At 47.1% G+C, this 20338-nt stretch overlaps 1 protein-coding gene across 1 annotated transcript in view; it reads left to right on the top strand.

Moving 5' to 3' along the window:
- The window catches only part of LOC311113862 (lysosomal-trafficking regulator-like), a gene marked incomplete at both ends in the record, with an annotated part of 43203 nt that extends 25066 nt beyond the window's left edge, over positions 1–18137 (top strand). The window contains 8 exons of the mRNA XM_084189150.1: positions 4805–4954; positions 6205–6342; positions 6675–6873; positions 7039–7170; positions 7397–7671; positions 7747–7922; positions 8136–8288; positions 17957–18137. Coding sequence (XP_084045276.1) covers positions 4805–4954; positions 6205–6342; positions 6675–6873; positions 7039–7170; positions 7397–7671; positions 7747–7922; positions 8136–8288; positions 17957–18137 — 1404 coding nt within the window. The remainder of the gene's footprint in view (positions 1–4804; positions 4955–6204; positions 6343–6674; positions 6874–7038; positions 7171–7396; positions 7672–7746; positions 7923–8135; positions 8289–17956) is intronic.
- Positions 18138–20338: the final 2201 nt, after the last annotated feature.

The following is a 20338-nucleotide window of genomic DNA, read 5'->3' as shown; positions in this document are numbered from 1 at the left end:
TTCTTTAAGAGGCTCCTCTGTCCTCCACTCGTTACCTGTATTAATGGCACCTGTTTGAACTTGTTATCAGTATAAAAGACACCTGTCCACAACCTCAAACAGTCACACTCCAAACTCCACTATGGCCAAGACCAAAGAGCTGTCAAAGGACACCAGAAACAAAATTGTAGACCTGCACCAGGCTGGGAAGACTGAATCTGCAATAGGTAAGCAGCTTGGTTTGAAGAAATCAACTGTGGGAGCAATTATTAGGAAATGGAAGACATACAAGACCACTGATAATCTCCCTCGATCTGGGGCTTCACGCAAGATCTCACCCCGTGGGGTCAAAATGATCACAAGAACGGTGAGCAAAAATCCCAGAACCACACAGGGGGACCTAGTGAATGACCTGCAGAGAGCTGGGACCAAAGTAACAAAGCCTACCATCAGTAACACACTACGCCGCCAGGGACTCAAATCCTGCAGTGCCAGACGTGTCCCCCTGCTTAAGCCAGTACATGTCCAGGCCCGTCTGAAGTTTGCTAGAGTGCATTTGGATGATCCAGAAGAGGATTGGGAGAATGTCATATGGTCAGATGAAACCAAAATATAACTTTTTGGTAAAAACTCAACTCGTCGTGTTTGGAGGACAAAGAATGCTGAGTTGCATCCAAAGAACACCATACCTACTGTGAAGCATGGGGGTGGAAACATCATGCTTTGGGGCTGTTTTTCTGCAAAGGGACCAGGACGACTGATCCGTGTAAAGGAAAGAATGAATGGGGCCATGTATCGTGATATTTTGAGTGAAAACCTCCTTCCATCAGCAAGGGCATTGAAGATGAAACGTGGCTGGGTCTTTCAGCATGACAATGATCCCAAACACACCGCCCGGGCAACGAAGGAGTGGCTTCGTAAGAAGCATTTCAAGGTCCTGGAGTGGCCTAGCCAGTCTCCAGATCTCAACCCCATAGAAAATCTTTGGAGGGAGTTGAAAGTCCGTGTTGCCCAGCGACAGCCCCAAAACATCACTGCTCTAGAGGAGATCTGCATGGAGGAATGGGCCAAAATACCAGCAACAGTGTGTGAAAACCTTGTGAAGACTTACAGAAAATGTTTGACCTGTGTTATTGCCAACAAAGGGTATATAACAAAGTATTGAGAAACTTTTGTTATTGACCAAATACTTATTTTCCACCATAATTTGCAAATAAATTCATTAAAAATCCTACAATGTGATTTTCTGGATTCTTTTTTCTAATTTTGTCTGTCATAGTTGACGTGTACCTATAATGAAAATTACAGGCCTCTCTCATCTTTTTAAGTGGGAGAACATGCACAATTGGTGGCTGACTAAATACTTTTTTTCCCCACTGTACCTCAGATTCTCAATTGGATTGAGGTCTGGGCTTTGACTAGGCCATTCCAAGACATTTAAATGTTTCCCCTTAAACCACTCAAGTGTTGCTTTAGCAGTATGCTTAGGGTCATTGTCCTGCTGGAAGGTGAACCTCCATCCCAGTCTCAAATCTCTGGAAGACTGAAACAGGTTTCCCTCAAGAATTTCCCTGTATTTAGCTCCATCCATCATTCCTTCATTTCTGACCAGTTTCCCAGTCCCTGCCGATGAAAAACATCCCCACAGCATGATGCTGCCACCATGCTTCACTGTGGGGATGGTGTTCTCGGGGTGATGAGAGGTGTGGGTTTGCGCCAGACATAGCGTTTTCCTTGATGTCCAAAAAGCTCAATTTTAGACTCATCTGACCAGAGTACCTTCTTCCAAATGTTTGGGGAGTCTCCCACATGCCTTTTGGCGAACACCAAATGTGTTTGCTTATTTTTTTCTTTAAGCAATGGCTTTTTTTCTGGCCACTCTTCCGTAAACCAGCTCTGTGAGTGTACGGCTTAAAGTGGTCCTATGGACAGATACTCCAATCTCCGCTGTGGAGCTTTGCAGCTCCTTCAGGGTTATCTTTGGTCTCTTTGTTGCCTCTCTGATTAATGCCCTCCTTCCCTGGTCCGTGAGTTTTGGATGGCGGCCCTCTCTTGGCAGGTTTGTTGTGGTGCCATAGTCTTTCCATTTTTTAATAATGGATTTAATGGTGCTCAGTGGGATGTTCAAAGTTTGGGATATTTTTTTATAACCCAACGCTGATCTGTACTTCTCCACAACTTTGTCCCTGACCTGTTTGGAGAGCTCCTTGGTCTTCATGGTGCCGCTTGCTTGGTGATGCCCCTTGCTTAGTGGTGTTGCAGACTCTGGGGGCCGTTCAGAACAGGTGTATATATACTGAGTTCATGTGACACTTAGATTGCACACAGGTGGACTTTATTTAACTAATTATGTGACTTCTGAAGGTAATTGGTTGCACCAGATCTTATTTAGGGGCTTCATAGCAAAGGGGGTGAATACATATGCACGCACCACTTTTCCGTTATTTATTTTGTAGAATTTTTAGAAACAAGTTATTTTTTTCATTTCACTTCACCAATTTGGACTATTTTGTGTATGTCCATTACATGAAATCCAAATAAAAATCCATTTAAATTACAGGTTGTAATGCAACAAAATAGGAAAAATGCCAAGGGGGGTGAATACTTTTGCAAGGCACTGTAGCTAATTTACACGCTGAAGCCATGTTGCTCTTGGTGAACTCTGACTGTTTCATCCTAACATCGTTGGTGCCGACGTGGATAACAATATCCCTATGCTCTCTACACTCGCCAGTTTTAGCCTCAGCCAGTACCATCTTCAGATTAGCCTTTACGTCGGTAGCCCTGCCCCCTGGTAAACAGTGTATGATCGCTGGATGATTCTTTTAAAGTCTAATATTGCGGGTAATGGAGTTGCCAATGACTAGGGTTTTCAATTAGTCAGAGCTAATGGTGGGAGGCTTCGGCAGCTCAGACCCCGTAATGGGTGGAGGAGAGACCTGAGAAGGCTCAGACCCCGTAACGGGTGGAGGAGAGACCTGAGAAGGCTCAGACCCCGTAACGGGTGGAGGAGAGACCTGAGAAGGCTCAGACCCCGTAACGGGTGGAGGAGAGACCTGAGAAGGCTCAGACCCCGTAACGGGTGGAGGAGAGACCTGAGAAGGCTCAGACCCCGTAACGGGTGGAGGAGAGACCTGAGAAGGCTCAGACCCCGTAACGGGTGGAGGAGAGACCTGAGAAGGCTCAGACCCCGTAACGGGTGGAGGAGAGACCTGAGAAGGCTCAGACCCCGTAACGGGTGGAGGAGAGACCTGAGAAGGCTCAGACCCCGTAACGGGTGGAGGAGAGACCTGAGAAGGCTCAGACCCATTAACGGGTGGAGGAGAGACCTGAGAAGGCTCAGACCCCGTAACGGGTGGAGGAGAGACCTGAGAAGGCTCAGACCCCGTAACGGGTGGAGGAGAGACCTGAGAAGGCTCAGACCCCGTAACGGGTGGAGGAGAGACCTGAGAAGGCTCAGACCCCGTAACAGGTGGAGGAGAGACCTGAGAAGGCTCAGCCCCCGTAACGGTTGGAGGATAGACCTGAGAAGGCTCGGCCTCTGACTCCGACTCGTTGCTTAATGGGGAGAACCGGTTGAAAGTTTTTCGGCTGAATGAGCGACACCGGTTGAGCATGCCGACAGCATTTCTTTCCAGAAGCCGTGAGAAAATTGTCCGGCTGGGGGGGACTGTGCGAGGGGATTTATACTACTATCTGTACTTACTGGTGACACAGATGCTGTTTCATTCTTTCCTACACTTACATTGCCGTTCCCTAACGATTGCATCTGAAGCTGGGTTTGCAGCACGGCTATCCTCTCTATAAGGCGGTAGTTCTCCTGTATATTATGAGTACAGCGACTGCAATTAGATGGCATAGTGATAATATTACTACTTAGCTTCGGCTGGTGGAGGTCCTGTAGAACCATGTCCAGATAAAGCGTCCGGGGTGAAAAAAGTTGACTGAAAAAAGTCGAGCGAGGGGAAAAAAATAAATAATATATATATATAAAATTAACTAAGACGTTGGTAAAAACGGAAGTGACCAACCACAGCCTTCCATATGAATACTGCACATGTCAGACAGATAGTCACACAGACATGATCAGTTGGCCCTTGGCCCTTGGCCCTTGGCCCTTGTATCTTGGCCCTTGGCCCTTGTATCTTGTATGTTTCATGTGTTTTCTATTTTTGTGGTTACTGTAAAACACTGGGAAGGTTGGCACACATACTAAGTCATCTAGGTTGTGGTTACTGTAAAACACTGGGAAGGTTGGCACACATACTAAGTCATCTAGGTTGTGGTTACTGTAAAACACTGGGAAGGTTGGCACACACACTAAGTCATCTTAGATGGGAGCTGTAGCAGTCCTATCCTGACCATGCCAATCTCTCTCTCTGTCTCTCTCTCTCTCTCTCTCTCTCTCTCTGTCTCTGTCTCTTTGTCTCTCTGTCTCTCTCTGTCTCTGTCTCTCTGTCTCTCTGTCTCTCTGTCTCTCTCTCTCTCTGTCTCTCTCTCTCTCTGTCTCTCTCTCTCTCTGTCTCTGTCTCTGTCTCTGTCTCTCTCTGTCTCTGTCTCTCTCTCTCTGTCTCTCTCTCTCTGTCTCGCTCTCTCTCTCGCTCTCTCTCTCTCTCTCTCTCTCTCTCTCTCTCTCTGTCTCTCTCTCTGTCTCTCTCTCTGTCTGTCTCTCTCTCTCTCTCTCTCTGTCTCTCTCTCTGTCTCTCTCTGTGTCTCTCTCTCTCTCTCTCTCTCTCTCTCTCTCTCTCTCTCTCTCTCTCTCTCTCTCTCTCTCTCTCTCTCTGTCTCCCTCCCTCTCTCTGTCTCTCTCTCTCTCTGTCTCTAGACCCTGTTAGATGGGAGCTGTAGCAGTCCTATCCTGACTCTAGGGGAAGATGGTCAGTTCCAGCTGGACACAGAGTCTACAGCCGTGGTCCAGGACATCAAGCTACTGTCTGAGGTTCTGCTGGACTGGAAGATCTGGGCCAAGGCTCAGGTAAACTATGTGATCAAATTGTATTTGTCACATACATGTGTTTAGCAGATGTTATTGCGGGTGTAGCGAAATGCTTGCGCTTCTAGCTCCGACAGTGCAGTAATATCTAACAAGTAATATCTAACAATGGGAGGACCATTTTGATTGGGCGAGCGATGAGGTGCCACAGAGGCCAGACAGTCTGAAGGGGATGCATGGGAAGGTATTTGGTAATACTGTATACCAGGATATTTTGAAATACTGCAGGTAGGATTTACCAATCCCATTGAAACACAATGTATTTATATTTATAAAACTGGGTGTTTTAACTGTGTCTTTTAGAAGAGTTTGTGGTCATACGCACATCCTTATAAACATGGGTGCTGGGCTAATAAAGAACAGCAAGGCCAACGCTTTATTGACAACGTTGGATCATCGTCAGACGAAGATCCGTTTTGGATTGAAACGTTGTCAATAAAGTGGTGAACTGAGAGTATAAAACAGCGTGTGGGCCTCGCTGTTCTTTACCACGTCTTTATCAGTCAGGTCTATGGGAGATCTCCATCAGGGTTAAGGTCAAGGTTAGGTCAGGGTCAGGAAATAGGGTTAGATTAGGGTTAAGGTTAGGTTGGGTCAGGGTTAGGTCAGGGTTAGGGTTAGGTTAAGGTCAAGGTTAGGTCAGGGTCAGGAAATAGGGTTAGATTAGGGTTAAGGTTAGGTTGGGTCAGGGTTAGGTCAGGGTTAGGTTAGGGTTAGGTCAGGGTTAGGGTCAGGGTTAAGGTCAAGGTTCGGTCAGGGTCAGGAAATAGGGTTAGATTAGGGTCAAGTTTAGGGTTAGGTTGGGTCAGGGTTAGGGTCAGGGTTAGGTCAGGGTTAGGGTCAAGGTTAGGTCAGGGTTAGGTTAGGGTTAGATCAGGGTTAGGTTAGGTTAGGGTCAGGATTAGGGTCAGGGTTAGGGTCAAGGTTAGGTCAGGGTTAGGTTAGGGTTTTGTCAGGGTTAGGGTTAGGTCAGTGTCAGGAAATAGGGTTAGATTAGGGTTAGGGTTAGGTTGGGTCAGGGTTAGGTCAGGGTTAGGTCAGGGTTAGGGTTAGGTCAGGGTTAGGGTCAGGGTAAGGGTTAGGTCAGGGTCAGGGTTAGGTTAGGGTCAGGGTTAGGGTTAGGTCAGGGTTAGGCTAAGGGTCAGGGTTAGGTCAGGGTTAGGGTCAGGGTTAGGGTCAGGGTCAGGGTTACAGTAGCTGTGTATTAACTATATTTTATGTGTCTCTAACAGGGTGGCGTCTGGGTGACTCTCCTGGGAGCGTTAGAGATCCTCATCAGGGTACACCACCCCCAGCAGGTATTCAACATCAGACAGTTTCTCAAAGCCCAGGTGGTCCACCGCTTCCTGCTCACCTGCCAGGTACTACAGGTGAGATCCTGATCCGTTCTGAATAAACTAAAGGTGCATTTAAAAACTCAAATCATGGTCCCAAGACCTTTCAAAACTCTGCCTAGGGAACCAGAGAAATAGCCTGAGTTATCATGCCCCAGTAGTCCCCTTGCAACGCCAGGGTTGTGGGTTCGATTCCCACGGGGGACCAATACGAAAAAAGTACATATGTATGCACTCACTACTGTAAGTGGCTTTGGGTAAGAGTGTCTGCTAAATTACTGAAATGTAATTAAAGGACTGCACGTTGCTCTGGCCTCTCGATCAAACGTCTTGACTATCAGAGCTTCTTATCATGCGTTTGTCCTCAGGAGCACCAGGACGACCACCTGACCTCCATCCCACAGGAAGTGTGTCTGTCATTCGTTAAGATCATCCAGGAAGTGTTGGGTTCCCCTCCGGATCTAGACCTCCTCCGATTGGTCTACAACTTCCTCCTCGCAGTGCACCCGCCCACTAACACCTACGTCTGTCATACGCCTACAAGCTTCTACTTCTCACTGCACATAGGTGGGTTATTTACACACACTTCCTGGTTAAATGAATGAATGAATTAAGTAAAACTCATGTATTTTAATGGGTGACTTGTACTTTCAGTAGTGATTTTCTACCAAGGTGTCTGTTTTTACTGAAAGGACTTAACACCACTGACAGTATAAATCTGTTGTCCTGTAGATGGTAAGCTGTACCAGGAGAAGGTCCAGTCCATAATGTATATGAGACATATCAACAGTGGATGGAAGTCAGCTGGTAGCTCAGTGGTCTCTCTCTCCCCGGCCGTCTGTACTGAGGGGCCTCTTCCTGAAGGTACCTAGAATCATTATTTTTGTCTTCACGCAGTGACGTGTTTCTCACTCTCCATTGGTGCAGAACACATGTCCACTCATTTCTGCCAGGAAGCAAATATTCATATTCTTCTGCTCTCGGTTATTACTTTGTCCTGACCAAGACCTTTTCCCTTTCCTGTTAAACATGTTGGGAGCAGCATGCGAGTGTGCAGATTTATATTTAGATCATCTGTTTCCCTCTGAAGGTACCATCCACCTTCAGCCTCCATCCCCTGAATACGGAGGGGACGAGCAGTCCCCCAACCTGGCCCCCTCGCCGTACTCCTCCCCACTGTTCAAGCCCTGTCTTGGCCACGGGTTGGGGGATGGAGGGGCTGGGAGCCCCAGGGAGGGCCAGGAGGGAGTGGGGGTGACCCTGGGAAGCACAGAGACTCTTAAGAGAGGAGGAGGAGGAGGTGGGGGGGAGGAGCAGCTCCTGTCTAGCTGTGAGTCGGCGAAAACCATCTGTGACTCCCGAGAGGTGGGAGAGGCGCCACGTACCCCGTCCATCAGCATCGAGGAGGTGGAGGGGAGGGGGGAGGTAGATGGGGAGGAGGAGGAGGAGGAGGAGGAGGAGGAGGAGAGGGGGGAGGTGGATAGTCTGGCAGAGGGCAGCGTGGGCGGGGCCGAATCTGAGGACCGTTTTGATTGGGCGAGCGATGAGGTGCCACAGAGGCCAGACAGTCTGAAGGGGATCCCATCGTTCCAGAGGAGCTCCTCTAACCTAGCCAGGTGACGTTCCAAATGGCACCCTTTTCCTGTATGAAGTGCACTACTTTTGACTTGGGCCCATAGGGACCAAACCAGCGGAGAAGATTAGCCTCGTTCTTCAACGGTCATAATTGTGGCAGAAATTGACCTGAAATTGCTGTTTACTTTGTGCATCGCTGACTCTACCTTTTTAAATATGTCTAATACAATGAATTCCTTTGTTTATTCGTCCAGCCTTGGCTTGGCTTTCCCTGCCCAGAATGGGAGCCTGGCCCTCAGTCGCTGGCCCAGTGTGGCCGACCGTGGGACGCTACCAGAGGACTGGGAGAGCTACACCTACTCCCCTGGATACGAGAGGGCCTACAGCAAAGACTCCAGTAACGACAGGTACACTACTCTATAGAAAACACATTCACTCCACCTGTATAATCTCATGCTCCCATACAGACGACCCACTCCACCTGTATAATCTCATGCTCCAATACAGACGACCCACTCCACCTGTATAATCTCATGCTCCAATACAGACGACCCACTCCACCTGTATAATCTCATGCTCCAATACAGACGACCCACTCCACCTGTATAATCTCATGCTCCAATACAGACGACCCACTCCACCTGTATAATCTCATGCTCCAATACAGACGACCCACTCCACCTGTATAATCTCATGCTCCAATACAGACGACCCACTCCACCTGTATAATCTCATGCTCCAATACAGACGACCCACTCCACCTGTATAATCTCATGCTCCAATACAGACGACCCACTCCACCTGTATAATCTCATGCTCCAATACAGACGACCCACTCCACCTGTATAATCTCATGCTCCCATACAGACGACCCACTCCACCTGTATAATCTCATGCTCCAATACAGACGACCCACTCCACCTGTTATTGTGTTGGCAGTTAGAGCAACGCACCAACCATATGAAAACTGTTACAATTCTCTAGGCCTGGGTGATATACCGTATGCCGGGGTATTTTGAAATACCGACGGTATTATTTTCAATACCATTTGCGGGGATGTGTGATACACCGCTGCTTTATAACGAACTATAAGTTAAAATATAAATATAAGACATCTAAGATGTGTCATCTATTAATAATTAATTAATTAATATGCCATTTAGCAGACGCTTTTATCCAAAGCGACTTACAGTCATGTGTCAGTCAATTGAGCTACAGAGGATCTAAGATGTGTCAGCTGTGCATTGGGTTTGCTAACTAAGTGGCTAGATGTCAAGATCAATCTTCTTGGTTACAGCAGAGACATTCAACCCCCTCCTGGATCAAGATCCCTGTTGCCTAAAAAGTATATATATAGCGACCATAGTACATTTGGTAATACTGTATACCCCAGCATGCTACAGAAACAGTGTGAACATCTGGATTCCACCCAACCCTCTCCGCTCACTCTTAGATTCACTGGATTAATGATGTTGTGGCCGATCAGAAGCCTTTCAGCACTGTCACTATCCTCCACTGACCCAGGTCAAGCACTGTCACTATCCTCCACTGACCCAGGTCAAGCACTGTCACTATCCTCCACTGACCCAGGTCAAGCACTGTCACTATCCTTCACTGACCCAGGTCAAGCACTGTCACTATCCTCCACTGACCCAGGTCAAGCACTGTCACTATCCTTCACTGACCCAGGTCAAGCACTGTCACTATCCTCCACTGACCCAGGTCAAGCACTGTCACTATCCTCCACTGACCCAGGTCAAGCACTGTCACTATCCTCCACTGACCCAGGTCAAGCACTGTCACTATCCTTCACTGACCCAGGTCAAGCACTGTCACTATCCTCCACTGACCCAGGTCAAGCACTGTCACTATCCTTCACTGACCCAGGTCAAGCACTGTCACTATCCTTCACTGACCCAGGTCAAGCACTGTCACTATCCTCCACTGACCCAGGTCAAGCACTGTCACTATCCTCCACTGACCCAGGTCAAGCACTGTCACTATCCTTCACTGACCCAGGTCAAGCACTGTCACTATCCTCCACTGACCCAGGTCAAGCACTGTCACTATCCTCCACTGACCCAGGTCAAGCACTGTCACTATCCTCCACTGACCCAGGTCAAGCACTGTCACTATCCTCCACTGACCCAGGTCAAGCACTGTCACTATCCTCCACTGACCCAGGTCAAGCACTGTCACTATCCTTCACTGACCCAGGTCAAGCACCATGTTAGTGATACAACAGCAATTTGAATCATTAGACAGCTACTATCTAGTCATCATAGTCCTCTTGTCTGTTCCTTGACGTGTTAAAAACAAGAAAACGGTGCCATCTGCTTTGCTTAATACTTGTGATATTTCAAACCAAAAACTTTTAGACTCAAGTAGTATTTTACTGGGTGACTTTCACTTTTACTTGAGTCATTTTCTGTGAAGGTATCTTTTACTTTTACTCAAGTATGAAAATTGGGTCCTTTTTCCACCACTGTCTATCAGTCCAGTAAAATAAAATACAAATGGTTACGCTCACTCAGCTGTGCCTCACAAGTAATACAACAAATTATCTATTACCAGTGTGATTATAATTTCAAAATGGTCTGAGAAGAACATTGGCAGGGCAATTCAATCATAGCCAATATGCAGTGATAATGTATTGGACCTATAGTCTATTGCAAAAACCTCATTACTACAGAACTGGTTTTAATTGTTGCACGTTTTTAAAGTCATGTTTAAAAATAATCTGAGCAGTAGATAATCTGAGCAGTAGATAATCTGAGCAGTAGATCATCTGAGCAGTAGATCATCTGAGCAGTAGATCATCTGAGCAGTAGATCATCTGAGCAGTAGATCATCTGAGCAGTAGATAATCTGAGCAGTAGATCATCTGAGCAGTAGATCATCTGAGCAGTAGATCATCTGAGCAGTAGATCATCTGAGCAGTAGATCATCTGAGCAGTAGATCATCTGAGCAGTAGATCATCTGAGCAGTAGATTTCGGCTTGCATTCTGACTCAGAAAAGGTTGTGACCGCTGGTCTCTGTCATGGAAACAGCACGTTCTTTATGTTTAGTACACGGAGTGTATACTTTTTTACAATCCCGTCTTTGTGAACCAACAATCTCAAAAATAAAAGCTAGACAGTGAGAATGCAAATAGTCCAGGTAGCCATTTGATTAGCTGTCCAGGAGTCTTATGGCTTGGGTGTAGAAGCTGTTGAGAAGTCTTTTGGACCTAGACTTGGCACTCCGGTACCGCTTGCCGTGCGGTAGCAGAGAGAACAGTCTATGACTAGGGTGGCTGGAGTCTTTGACAATTTTGAGGGCCTTCCTCTGACACCGCCTGGTATAGAGGTCCTGGATGGCAGGAAGCTTGGCCCCATTGATGTACTGGGCCGTACGCACTACCCTCTGTAGTGCCTTGCGCTCTGAGGCCGAGCAGTTGCCATACCAGGCAGTGATGCAACCAGTCAGGATTTTCTCAATGGTGCAGCTGTAGAACTTTTTGAGGATCTGAGGACCCATGCCAAATCTTTTCAGTCTCCTGAGGGGGAATAGGTTTTGTCATGCCCTCTTCACGACTGTCTTGGTGTGTTTGGACCATGATAGTTCGTTGGTGATATGGACACCAAGGAACCTGAAGCTCTCAACCTGCTCCACTACAGCCCTGTCGATGAGAATGGGGGCGTGCTCTGTCCACTTCTTTTTCCTGTAGTCCACAATCATCTCCTTTGTCTTGCTCACATTGAGGGAGAGGTTGTTGTCCTGGCACCACACTGCCAGGTCTCTGACCTCCTCCCTATAGGCTGTTTCATCATTGTCGGTGATCAGGCCTACCACCGTTGTGTAGTCGGCAAACTTAATGATGGTGTTGGAGTCGTGCCTGGCCATGCAGTCATGGGTGAACAGGGAGTACAGGAGGGGACTGAGCACGCACCCCTGAGGGGCCCCCGTGTTGAGGATCAGCGTGGCAGATGTGTTGTTACCTACCCTTACCACCTGGGGGCGGCCCGTCAGGAAGTCCAGGATCCAGTTGCAGAGGTGTTTAGTCCCAGGATCCTTAGCTTAGTGATGAGCTTTGAGGGCACTATGGTGTTGAACGCTGAGCTGTAGTCAATGAATAGCATTCTCACGTAGGTGTTCCTTTTGTCCAGGTGGGAAAGGGCAGTGTGGAGTACAATAGAGATTGCATCATCTGTGGATCTGTTGGGGCGGTATGCAAATTGGAGTGGGTCTAGTGTTTCTGGGATAATGGTGTTGATGTGAGCCATGACCAGCCTTTCAAACCACTATATGGCTACAGATGTGAGTTCTACGGGTCGGTAGTCATTTAGACAGGTTACCTTAGTGTTCTTGGGCACAGGGACTATGGTGGTCTGCTTGAAACATGTTGGTATTACAGACTCAGACAGGGAGAGGTTGAAAATGTCAGTGAAGACACTTGCCAGTTGGTCAGCGCATGCTCGGAGTACACGTCCTGGTAATCCGTCTGGCCCTGCGGCCTTGTGAATGTTGACCTGTTTAAGGGTCTTACTCACATCGGCTACGGAGAGCGTGATCACAAAGTCGTCCGGAACAGCTGGTGCTCTCATGCATGCTTCAGTGTTGCTTGCCTCGAAGCAAGCATATAAGTGGTTTAGCTCGTCTGGAAGTCTTGTGTCACTGGGCAGCTCGCGGCTGTGCTTCCCTTTATAGTCTGTAATAGTTTTCAAGCCCTGCCACATCCGACGAGCGTCAGAGCCGGTGTAGTACGATTCAATCTTAGTCCTGTATTGACTCTTTGCCTGTTTGATGGTTTGTCGGAGGGCATAGCAGGATTTCTTATAAGTGTCCGGGTTAGAGTCCCGCTCCTTGAAAGCGGCAGCTCTACCCTTTAGCTCAGTGCAGATGTTGCCTGTAATCCATGGCTTCTGGTTGGGGTATGTACGTACGGTCACTGTGGGGACGACGTCATCGATGCACTTATTGATGAAGCCAGTGACTGATGTGGTGTACTCCTCAATGCTATCGGAAGAATCTCTGAACATATTCCAGTCTGTGCTAGCAAAACAGTCCTGTAGCTTAGCATCTGCGTCATCTGACCACTTCGTTATTAACCGAGTCACTGGTGCTTCCTGCTTTAGTTTTTGCTTAGAAGCAGGAATCAGGAGGATAGAGTTATGGTCAGATTTGCCAAATGGAGGGCGAGGGAGAGCTTTGTACGCGTCTCTGTGTGTGGAGTAAAGGTCGTCTAGAGTTTTTTTCCCTCTGGTTGCACATTTAACATGCTGGTAGAAATTAGGTCAAACGGATTTAAGTTTGCCTGCATTAAAGTCCCGGCCACTAGGAGCGCTGCCTCTGGATGAGCGTTTTCCTGTTTACTTATGGCCGTATACAGCTCATTGAGTGCGGTTTTAGTGCCAGGATCAGTTTGTGGTGGTAAATAGACAGCTATGAAGAATATAGATGAAAACTCCTTTGGTATATAGTGGGTCTACAGCTTATCATGAGATACTCTACCTCAGGCGAACAAAGCCTCGAGACTTCCTTAATATTTGAGATCACGCACCAGCTGTTGTTGACTAATAGACACAGACCGCCACCCCTTGTCTTACCGGAGGCCGTTATATCTTGCCGATGTAGCGTATATCCCGCTAGCTGTATGTTGTCCATGTCGTCGTTCAGCCACGACTCTGTGAAACATAAGATATTACAGTTTTTAATGTCCCGTTGGTAGGATAACCGTAACGTGATCTTAGTTAGTCTATTTTGTTATCTAATGATTGTACGTTGGCTAATAGGACTGATGGTTAGAGGCAGATTACCCACTCGCCGTCAGATCCTTACAAGGCACCCCGACCTATGTCCCCGATACCTCCGTCTCTTTCTCCTGCGAATGACAGGGATTTGGGCCTTGTTGGGTGTCTGAAGTAAATCCTTCGCGTCCGACTCGTTGCAGAAAAAATCTTTGTCCAGTACGAGGTGAGTAATCGCTGTCATGATATCCAGAATCTCTTTTTGGTCATAAGAGACGGTGGCAAAAACATTATGTACAAAATAAGTTACAAATAATGTGAAAAAACACACACAATAACACAATTGGTTAGGAGCCCGTAAAACGGCAGCCAATCTCCTCCGGCGCCATTATAACGTCTGTGGAGATTAGTTTCTGTTGAATTGACAGAATCACTCCCTCCACTTTATCTATGGCTATATTTACTGTCTCATCTCAGCTGTGTCATCAAGCTGTCTTTAATAAAGTCCAATATTACACTCCCCCTGTAATGAGGTGGATCAGTTAATTAGCCATTTCATCCACATCTCACTCTTTCTTTCTCTCTTTTTTGCTCTCTCTCGCTTTCTCTCTCCTCTCTCTCTGTTCAGTCCTCATCTGTGTGTCTTCTGTGTGCGTAGGAGAGCTAACCCGACCTAGCCAGTGTCTCTCTGCTTTCATCTGCAGACCTCTTATGAAAGGATATGATATTGGGGGGTTGCATAAGGCTGTGATGACCAGCCTTTCAAAGCACTTCATGGCTACAGATGTGAGTGCTACGGGTCGGTAGTCATTTAGGCAGGTTACCTTAGTGTTCTTGGGCACAGGGACTATGGTGGTCTGCTTGAAACACCCTAGTCATAGACTGTTCTCTCTGCAACGGCACGGCAAGTGGTACCGGAGCGCCAAGTCTAGGTCCAAAAGGCTCCTTAACAGCTTCTACCCCCAAGCCATCAGACTCCTGAACAGCTACGTTACAGCCTTACTCTAAAATGGATTCAATTGTTTTTTTCCCCTCATCAATCTACACACAATACCCCATAATGACAAAGCAAAAAAAGGTTTTTATATAAAAAATTTATAATAATAATAATGATGAAAAGCCTCCACAGTATATATCTATTATTTATGCATAGTCACTTTAACTCTACCCACATGTACATATTACCTCAATTACCTTGACTAACCTGTGCCCCCGCACATTGACTCTGTACCGGCACCCCCTGTATATAGCCTCTCTACTGTTATTTCCCATTGACTCTGTACCGGTACCCCCCTGTATATATAGCCTCCCTACTGTTATTTCACATTGACTCTGTACCGGTACCCCCTGTATATAGCCTCTCTACTGTTATTTCCCATTGACTCTGTACCGGTACCCCCTGTATATAGCCTCCCTACTGTTATTTCACATTGACTCTGTACCGGTACCCCCTGTATATAGCCTCCCTACTGTTATTTCCCATTGAATCTGTACCGGCACCCCCTGTATATAGCCTCCCTACTGTTATTTCACATTGACTCTGTACCGGTACCCCCTGTATATAGCCTCCCTACTGTTATTTCCCATTGAATCTGTACCGGTACCCCCTGTATATAGCCTCCCTACTGTTATTTCCCATTGAATCTGTACCGGTACCCCCTGTATATAGCCTCCCTACTGTTATTTCACATTGACTCTGTACCGGTACCCCCTGTATATAGCCTCCCTACTGTTATTTCCCATTGAATCTGTACCGGCACCCCCTGTATATAGCCTCCCTACTGTTATTTCCCATTGACTCTGTACCGGTACCCCCTGTATATAGCCTCCCTACTGTTATTACACATTAACTCTGTACCGGTACCCCCTGTATAAAGCCTCCCTACTGTTATTTTATTGTTGCTCTTTTATTGTTTATTTAGTAAATCTTTTTCTTAACACTTATTTTCCTTAAAACTGCATTGTTGGTTAAGGACTTGTAAGTAAGCATTTCACTGTAAGGTCTACACCTGTTGTATTCGGCGCATGTGACAAATAACATTTGATTTGATCCAGCAACATTAAGGTAGTTACTGTGCTTTCGGAAAGTATTCAGACCCCTTGACTTTTTCCACATTTTGTTACTTTACAGCCTTAATCTAAAATGGATTAAATAAAAAACCCTAACCCTAACCTGTTGCTCATCAATCTACACACAATACCCCATAATGACAAAGCAAAAACAGATTTTACTTTTTTTGTGCAAATCTATAAAAAATTAAAAACTGAAATATCATATTTACATAAGTATTCAGACCATTTACTCAGTACTTTGTTGAAGCACCTTTGGCAGCGATTACAGCCTCGAGTCTTCTTGGGTATGACGCTACAAGCTTGGCACACCTGTATTTGGGGAGTTTCTCCCATTCTCTGCAGATCCTCTCAAGCTCTGTCAGGTTAGATGGGGAGCATCACTGCACAGCTATTTTCAGGTCTCTCCAGAGATGTTCGATTGGGTTCAAGTCAGGGCTCTGGCTGGGCCACTCAAGGACATTCAGAGACTTGTCCCGAAGCCACTCCTGCGTTGTCTTGGCTGTGTGCTTAGGGTCGTTGTCCTGTCGGAAGGTGAACCTTCGCCCTAGTCTGAGGTCCTCATCAAGGATCTCTCTGTACTTTGCTCCGTTCATCTTTCCCTCGATCCTGGCCAGCTCTAGGAAGAGTCTTGGTGGTTCCAAACTTCTTCCATTTAAGAAGGATGGAGGCCACTTTGTTCTTGGGGACCTTCAATGCTGCAGAATTTTTCTGGTACCCTTCCCCAGATCTGTGCCTTGACACAATCCTGTCTCGGAGCTCTATGGACTATTCCTTCGACCTCATGGCTTGGTTTTTGCTCTGACATGCACTGTCAATTGTGGGACCTTATATAGACAAGTGTGTGCCTTTCCAAATCATGTCCAATCAATTGAATTTACCACAGGTGGACTTCAATCATTGTAGAAACATCTCAAGGATGATCAATGGAAACAGGATGCACCTGAGCTCAATTTCGAGTCTCATATCAAAGGGTCTGAATACTTATGTAAATAAGGTATTTCTGTGGGTCTAGCAAAGAATTGTTAAAACCTGTTTTCTCTTAGTCATTATGGGGTATTTTTTGTAGATTGAGGGAAAATGTTTTATTTAATCAATGTTAGAATAAGGCTGTAACGTAACAAAATGTGGAAAAAGGGAAGGGGTCTGAGTACTTTCCGAAGGCACTGTATATACAAAAAAATATATTACATTACATTTCACGTCACTTTTCACAACACATTAAGTGTGTTCCCTTAGGGCACTACTCTACTACCATATATCTACAATACAATATCCACGTGCACGTGTGTGTATGGTGCATGTCTTATTCCTAAGTCCCTCTTTGTGGCACCGGACCACATGACTGACCAGTAGTCCAGGTGCGACAAAACTAGGGCCTGTAGGACCTGCCTTGTTGATAGTGTCGTTAAGAAGGCAGAGCAGCGCTTTACTATGGACAGACTTCTCCTAAGACTCGCTGCAAAGCAGTGGCTGTTCTTAATGAGCGATATTAGCAATGTTAAAAATCTGATTGTGATCAAGCGGTTTTTAAAGTCTAATCGTGTTCAAGTGATGTTTCCAATCAGATTGGTCCTTAGTATTATTCAGATTACAGGTCCAGAGTACTGGCTGGCGTTAATATGTTGGCCGTTCACCCATAAAATGATTATTCCATTAAATGTTTAGGAAAATATTCATTCAATAGAGAATTGCATAGTCCAAACTCTGTCTCTACCGTATGTAGTTCAAAAGTTACCGACGATTTACTCTGAGAATCTAGCATGATTAGAGTGAATAGAATGCCATTGGTCAAAAGTGGGCACTGCTCAATAGAACTCTGTCACTGGGCAGAACGGCGCTAACTAACTTTGAACGTCAACTGACTAGGAGAAGAAAGCCACGGATCTGGAGGTGAAAATGACGAGGGTATCAAGTTGATTTTGATTGGTCCAAAGCGTGGAAACGCCTCCAAATGTTACCACCTCCCAACGCCAAAACATGTGGAAGAGATACAACCAAGAGCGGTGCGGTCTGAACTAGCAACGGTCACACCAAACTTACGTTATTTCATCAGCACTGTCAAGGACAAGTATATTAAGGTTGTATAATTGTAGAGAACAATCTAATGATTCATTGTATGTGATTCATAATGACATAGGCTAAACCAGGTTTAGACATTAACTTAGTAGCACCGTCTTGAATTGACCCGTATTTCACTACATTCTATTCATTGCCTGTTGAGAGGGGTTCTGCTACCAGAACTGATGTAATATTCTGAATATATTATTGCAGGTCCAGTACAGAGGACTGCCTGGTGTTGATATGCTATGGTCTGTTTGACCTGTTGAGAGGGGTTCTGCTACTGCTACCGGACCTGATGCTGGAGGAGGTGATGGATAAACTGATCCAACCTGAAGCTCTCATCGTCCTTGTCAACCACTCCTCTCCCCTTATACAGCAAGGGGTTATGAAGGTTAGTGCTCTTGTATGCACACACACACACACACACACACACACACACACACACACACACCGAGGAAGGCGCAGGCCGAAACGGTTCAGACATGTTGTTAACAGTTATGTCCTAGTTCCTAGACACCTACCTCAGCCAAGCCTTCAACAGTGGGGGATGTTCTTTTAGACCTAATGTCTGCTGTGTCTCCCTCCTTGGCCTACTCTCCTGTAGCTCCTGGAGGTTAGATCTGATCAGCCTGCTGTATCTCCTCTCTCCCCTGTAGCTCCTGGAGGTTAGATCTGATCAGCCTGCTGTATCTCCTCTCTCCCCTGTAGCTCCAGGAGGTTAGATCTGATCAGCCTGCTGTATCTCCTCTCTCCCCTGTAGCTCCAGGAGGTTAGATCTGATCAGCCTGCTGTATCTCCTCTCTCCCCTGTAGCTCCTGGAGGTTAGATCTGATCAGCCTGCTGTATCTCCTCTCTCCCCTGTAGCTCCAGGAGGTTAGATCTGATCAGCCTGCTGTATCTCCTCTCTCCCCTGTAGCTCCTGGAGGTTAGATCTGATCAGCCTGCTGTATCTCCTCTCTCCCCTGTAGCTCCAGGAGGTTAGATCTGATCAGCCTGCTGTATCTCCTCTCTCCCCTGTAGCTCCAGGAGGTTAGATCTGATCAGCCTGCTGTATCTCCTCTCTCCCCTGTAGCTCCAGGAGGTTAGATCTGATCAGCCTGCTGTATCTCCTCTCTCCCCTGTAGCTCCAGGAGGTTAGATCTGATCAGCCTGCTGTATCTCCTCTCTCCCCATAGCTCCAGGAGGTTAGATCTGATCAGCCTGCTGTATCTCCTCTCTCCCCTGTAGCTCCAGGAGGTTAGATCTGATCAGCCTGCTGTATCTCCTCTCTCCCCTGTAGCTCCAGGAGGTTAGATCTGATCAGCCTGCTGTATCTCCTCTCTCCCCTGTAGCTCCTGGAGGTTAGATCTGATCAGCCTGCTGTATCTCCTCTCTCCCCTGTAGCTCCAGGAGGTTAGATCTGATCAGCCTGCTGTATCTCCTCTCTCCCCTGTAGCTCCTGGAGGTTAGATCTGATCAGCCTGCTGTATCTCCTCTCTCCCCTGTAGCTCCAGGAGGTTAGATCTGATCAGCCTGCTGTATCTCCTCTCTCCCCTGTAGCTCCAGGAGGTTAGATCTGATCAGCCTGCTGTATCTCCTCTCTCCCCTGTAGCTCCTGGAGGTTAGATCTGATCAGCCTGCTGTATCTCCTCTCTCCCCTGTAGCTCCAGGAGGTTAGATCTGATCAGCCTGCTGTATCTCCTCTCTCCCCTGTAGCTCCAGGAGGTTAGATCTGATCAGCCTGCTGTATCTCCTCTCTCCCCTGTAGCTCCAGGAGGTTAGATCTGATCAGCCTGCTGTATCTCCTCTCTCCCCTGTAGCTCCAGGAGGTTAGATCTGATCAGCCTGCTGTATCTCCTCTCTCCCCTGTAGCTCCAGGAGGTTAGATCTGATCAGCCTGCTGTATCTCCTCTCTCCCCTGTAGCTCCAGGAGGTTAGATCTGATCAGCCTGCTGTATCTCCTCTCTCCCCTGTAGCTCCTGGAGGTTAGATCTGATCAGCCTGCTGTATCTCCTCTCTCCCCTGTAGCTCCTGGAGGTTAGATCGGATCAGCCTGCTGTATCTCCTCTCTCCCCTGTAGCTCCAGGAGGTTAGATCTGATCAGCCTGCTGTATCTCCTCTCTCCCCTGTAGCTCCAGGAGGTTAGATCTGATCAGCCTGCTGTATCTCCTCTCTCCCCTGTAGCTCCAGGAGGTTAGATCTGATCAGCCTGCTGTATCTCCTCTCTCCCCCATAGCTCCAGGAGGTTAGATCTGATGAGCCTGCTGTATCTCCTCTCTCCCCTGTAGCTCCTGGAGGTTAGATCTGATCAGCCTGCTGTATCTCCTCTCTCCCCAGTAGCTCCAGGAGGTTAGATCTGATCAGCCTGCTGTATCTCCTCTCTCCCCTGTAGCTCCAGGAGGTTAGATCTGATCAGCCTGCTGTATCTCCTCTCTCCCCTGTAGCTCCAGGAGGTTAGATCTGATCAGCCTGCTGTATCTCCTCTCTCCCCTATAGCTCCAGGAGGTTAGATCTGATCAGCCTGCTGTATCTCCTCTCTCCCCTGTAGCTCCTGGAGGTTAGATCTGATCAGCCTGCTGTATCTCCTCTCTCCCCTGTAGCTCCAGGAGGTTA

The sequence above is a fragment of the Coregonus lavaretus genome (genome assembly GCF_964263955.1).
Source record: "Coregonus lavaretus genome assembly, contig: HAP1_SCAFFOLD_4743, whole genome shotgun sequence".
In the NCBI taxonomy this organism is placed as follows: domain Eukaryota; kingdom Metazoa; phylum Chordata; class Actinopteri; order Salmoniformes; family Salmonidae; genus Coregonus; species Coregonus lavaretus.
The sequence above is the reverse complement of the archived record's forward strand: the minus strand, read 5'-3'. Positions and strand labels throughout refer to the sequence as shown.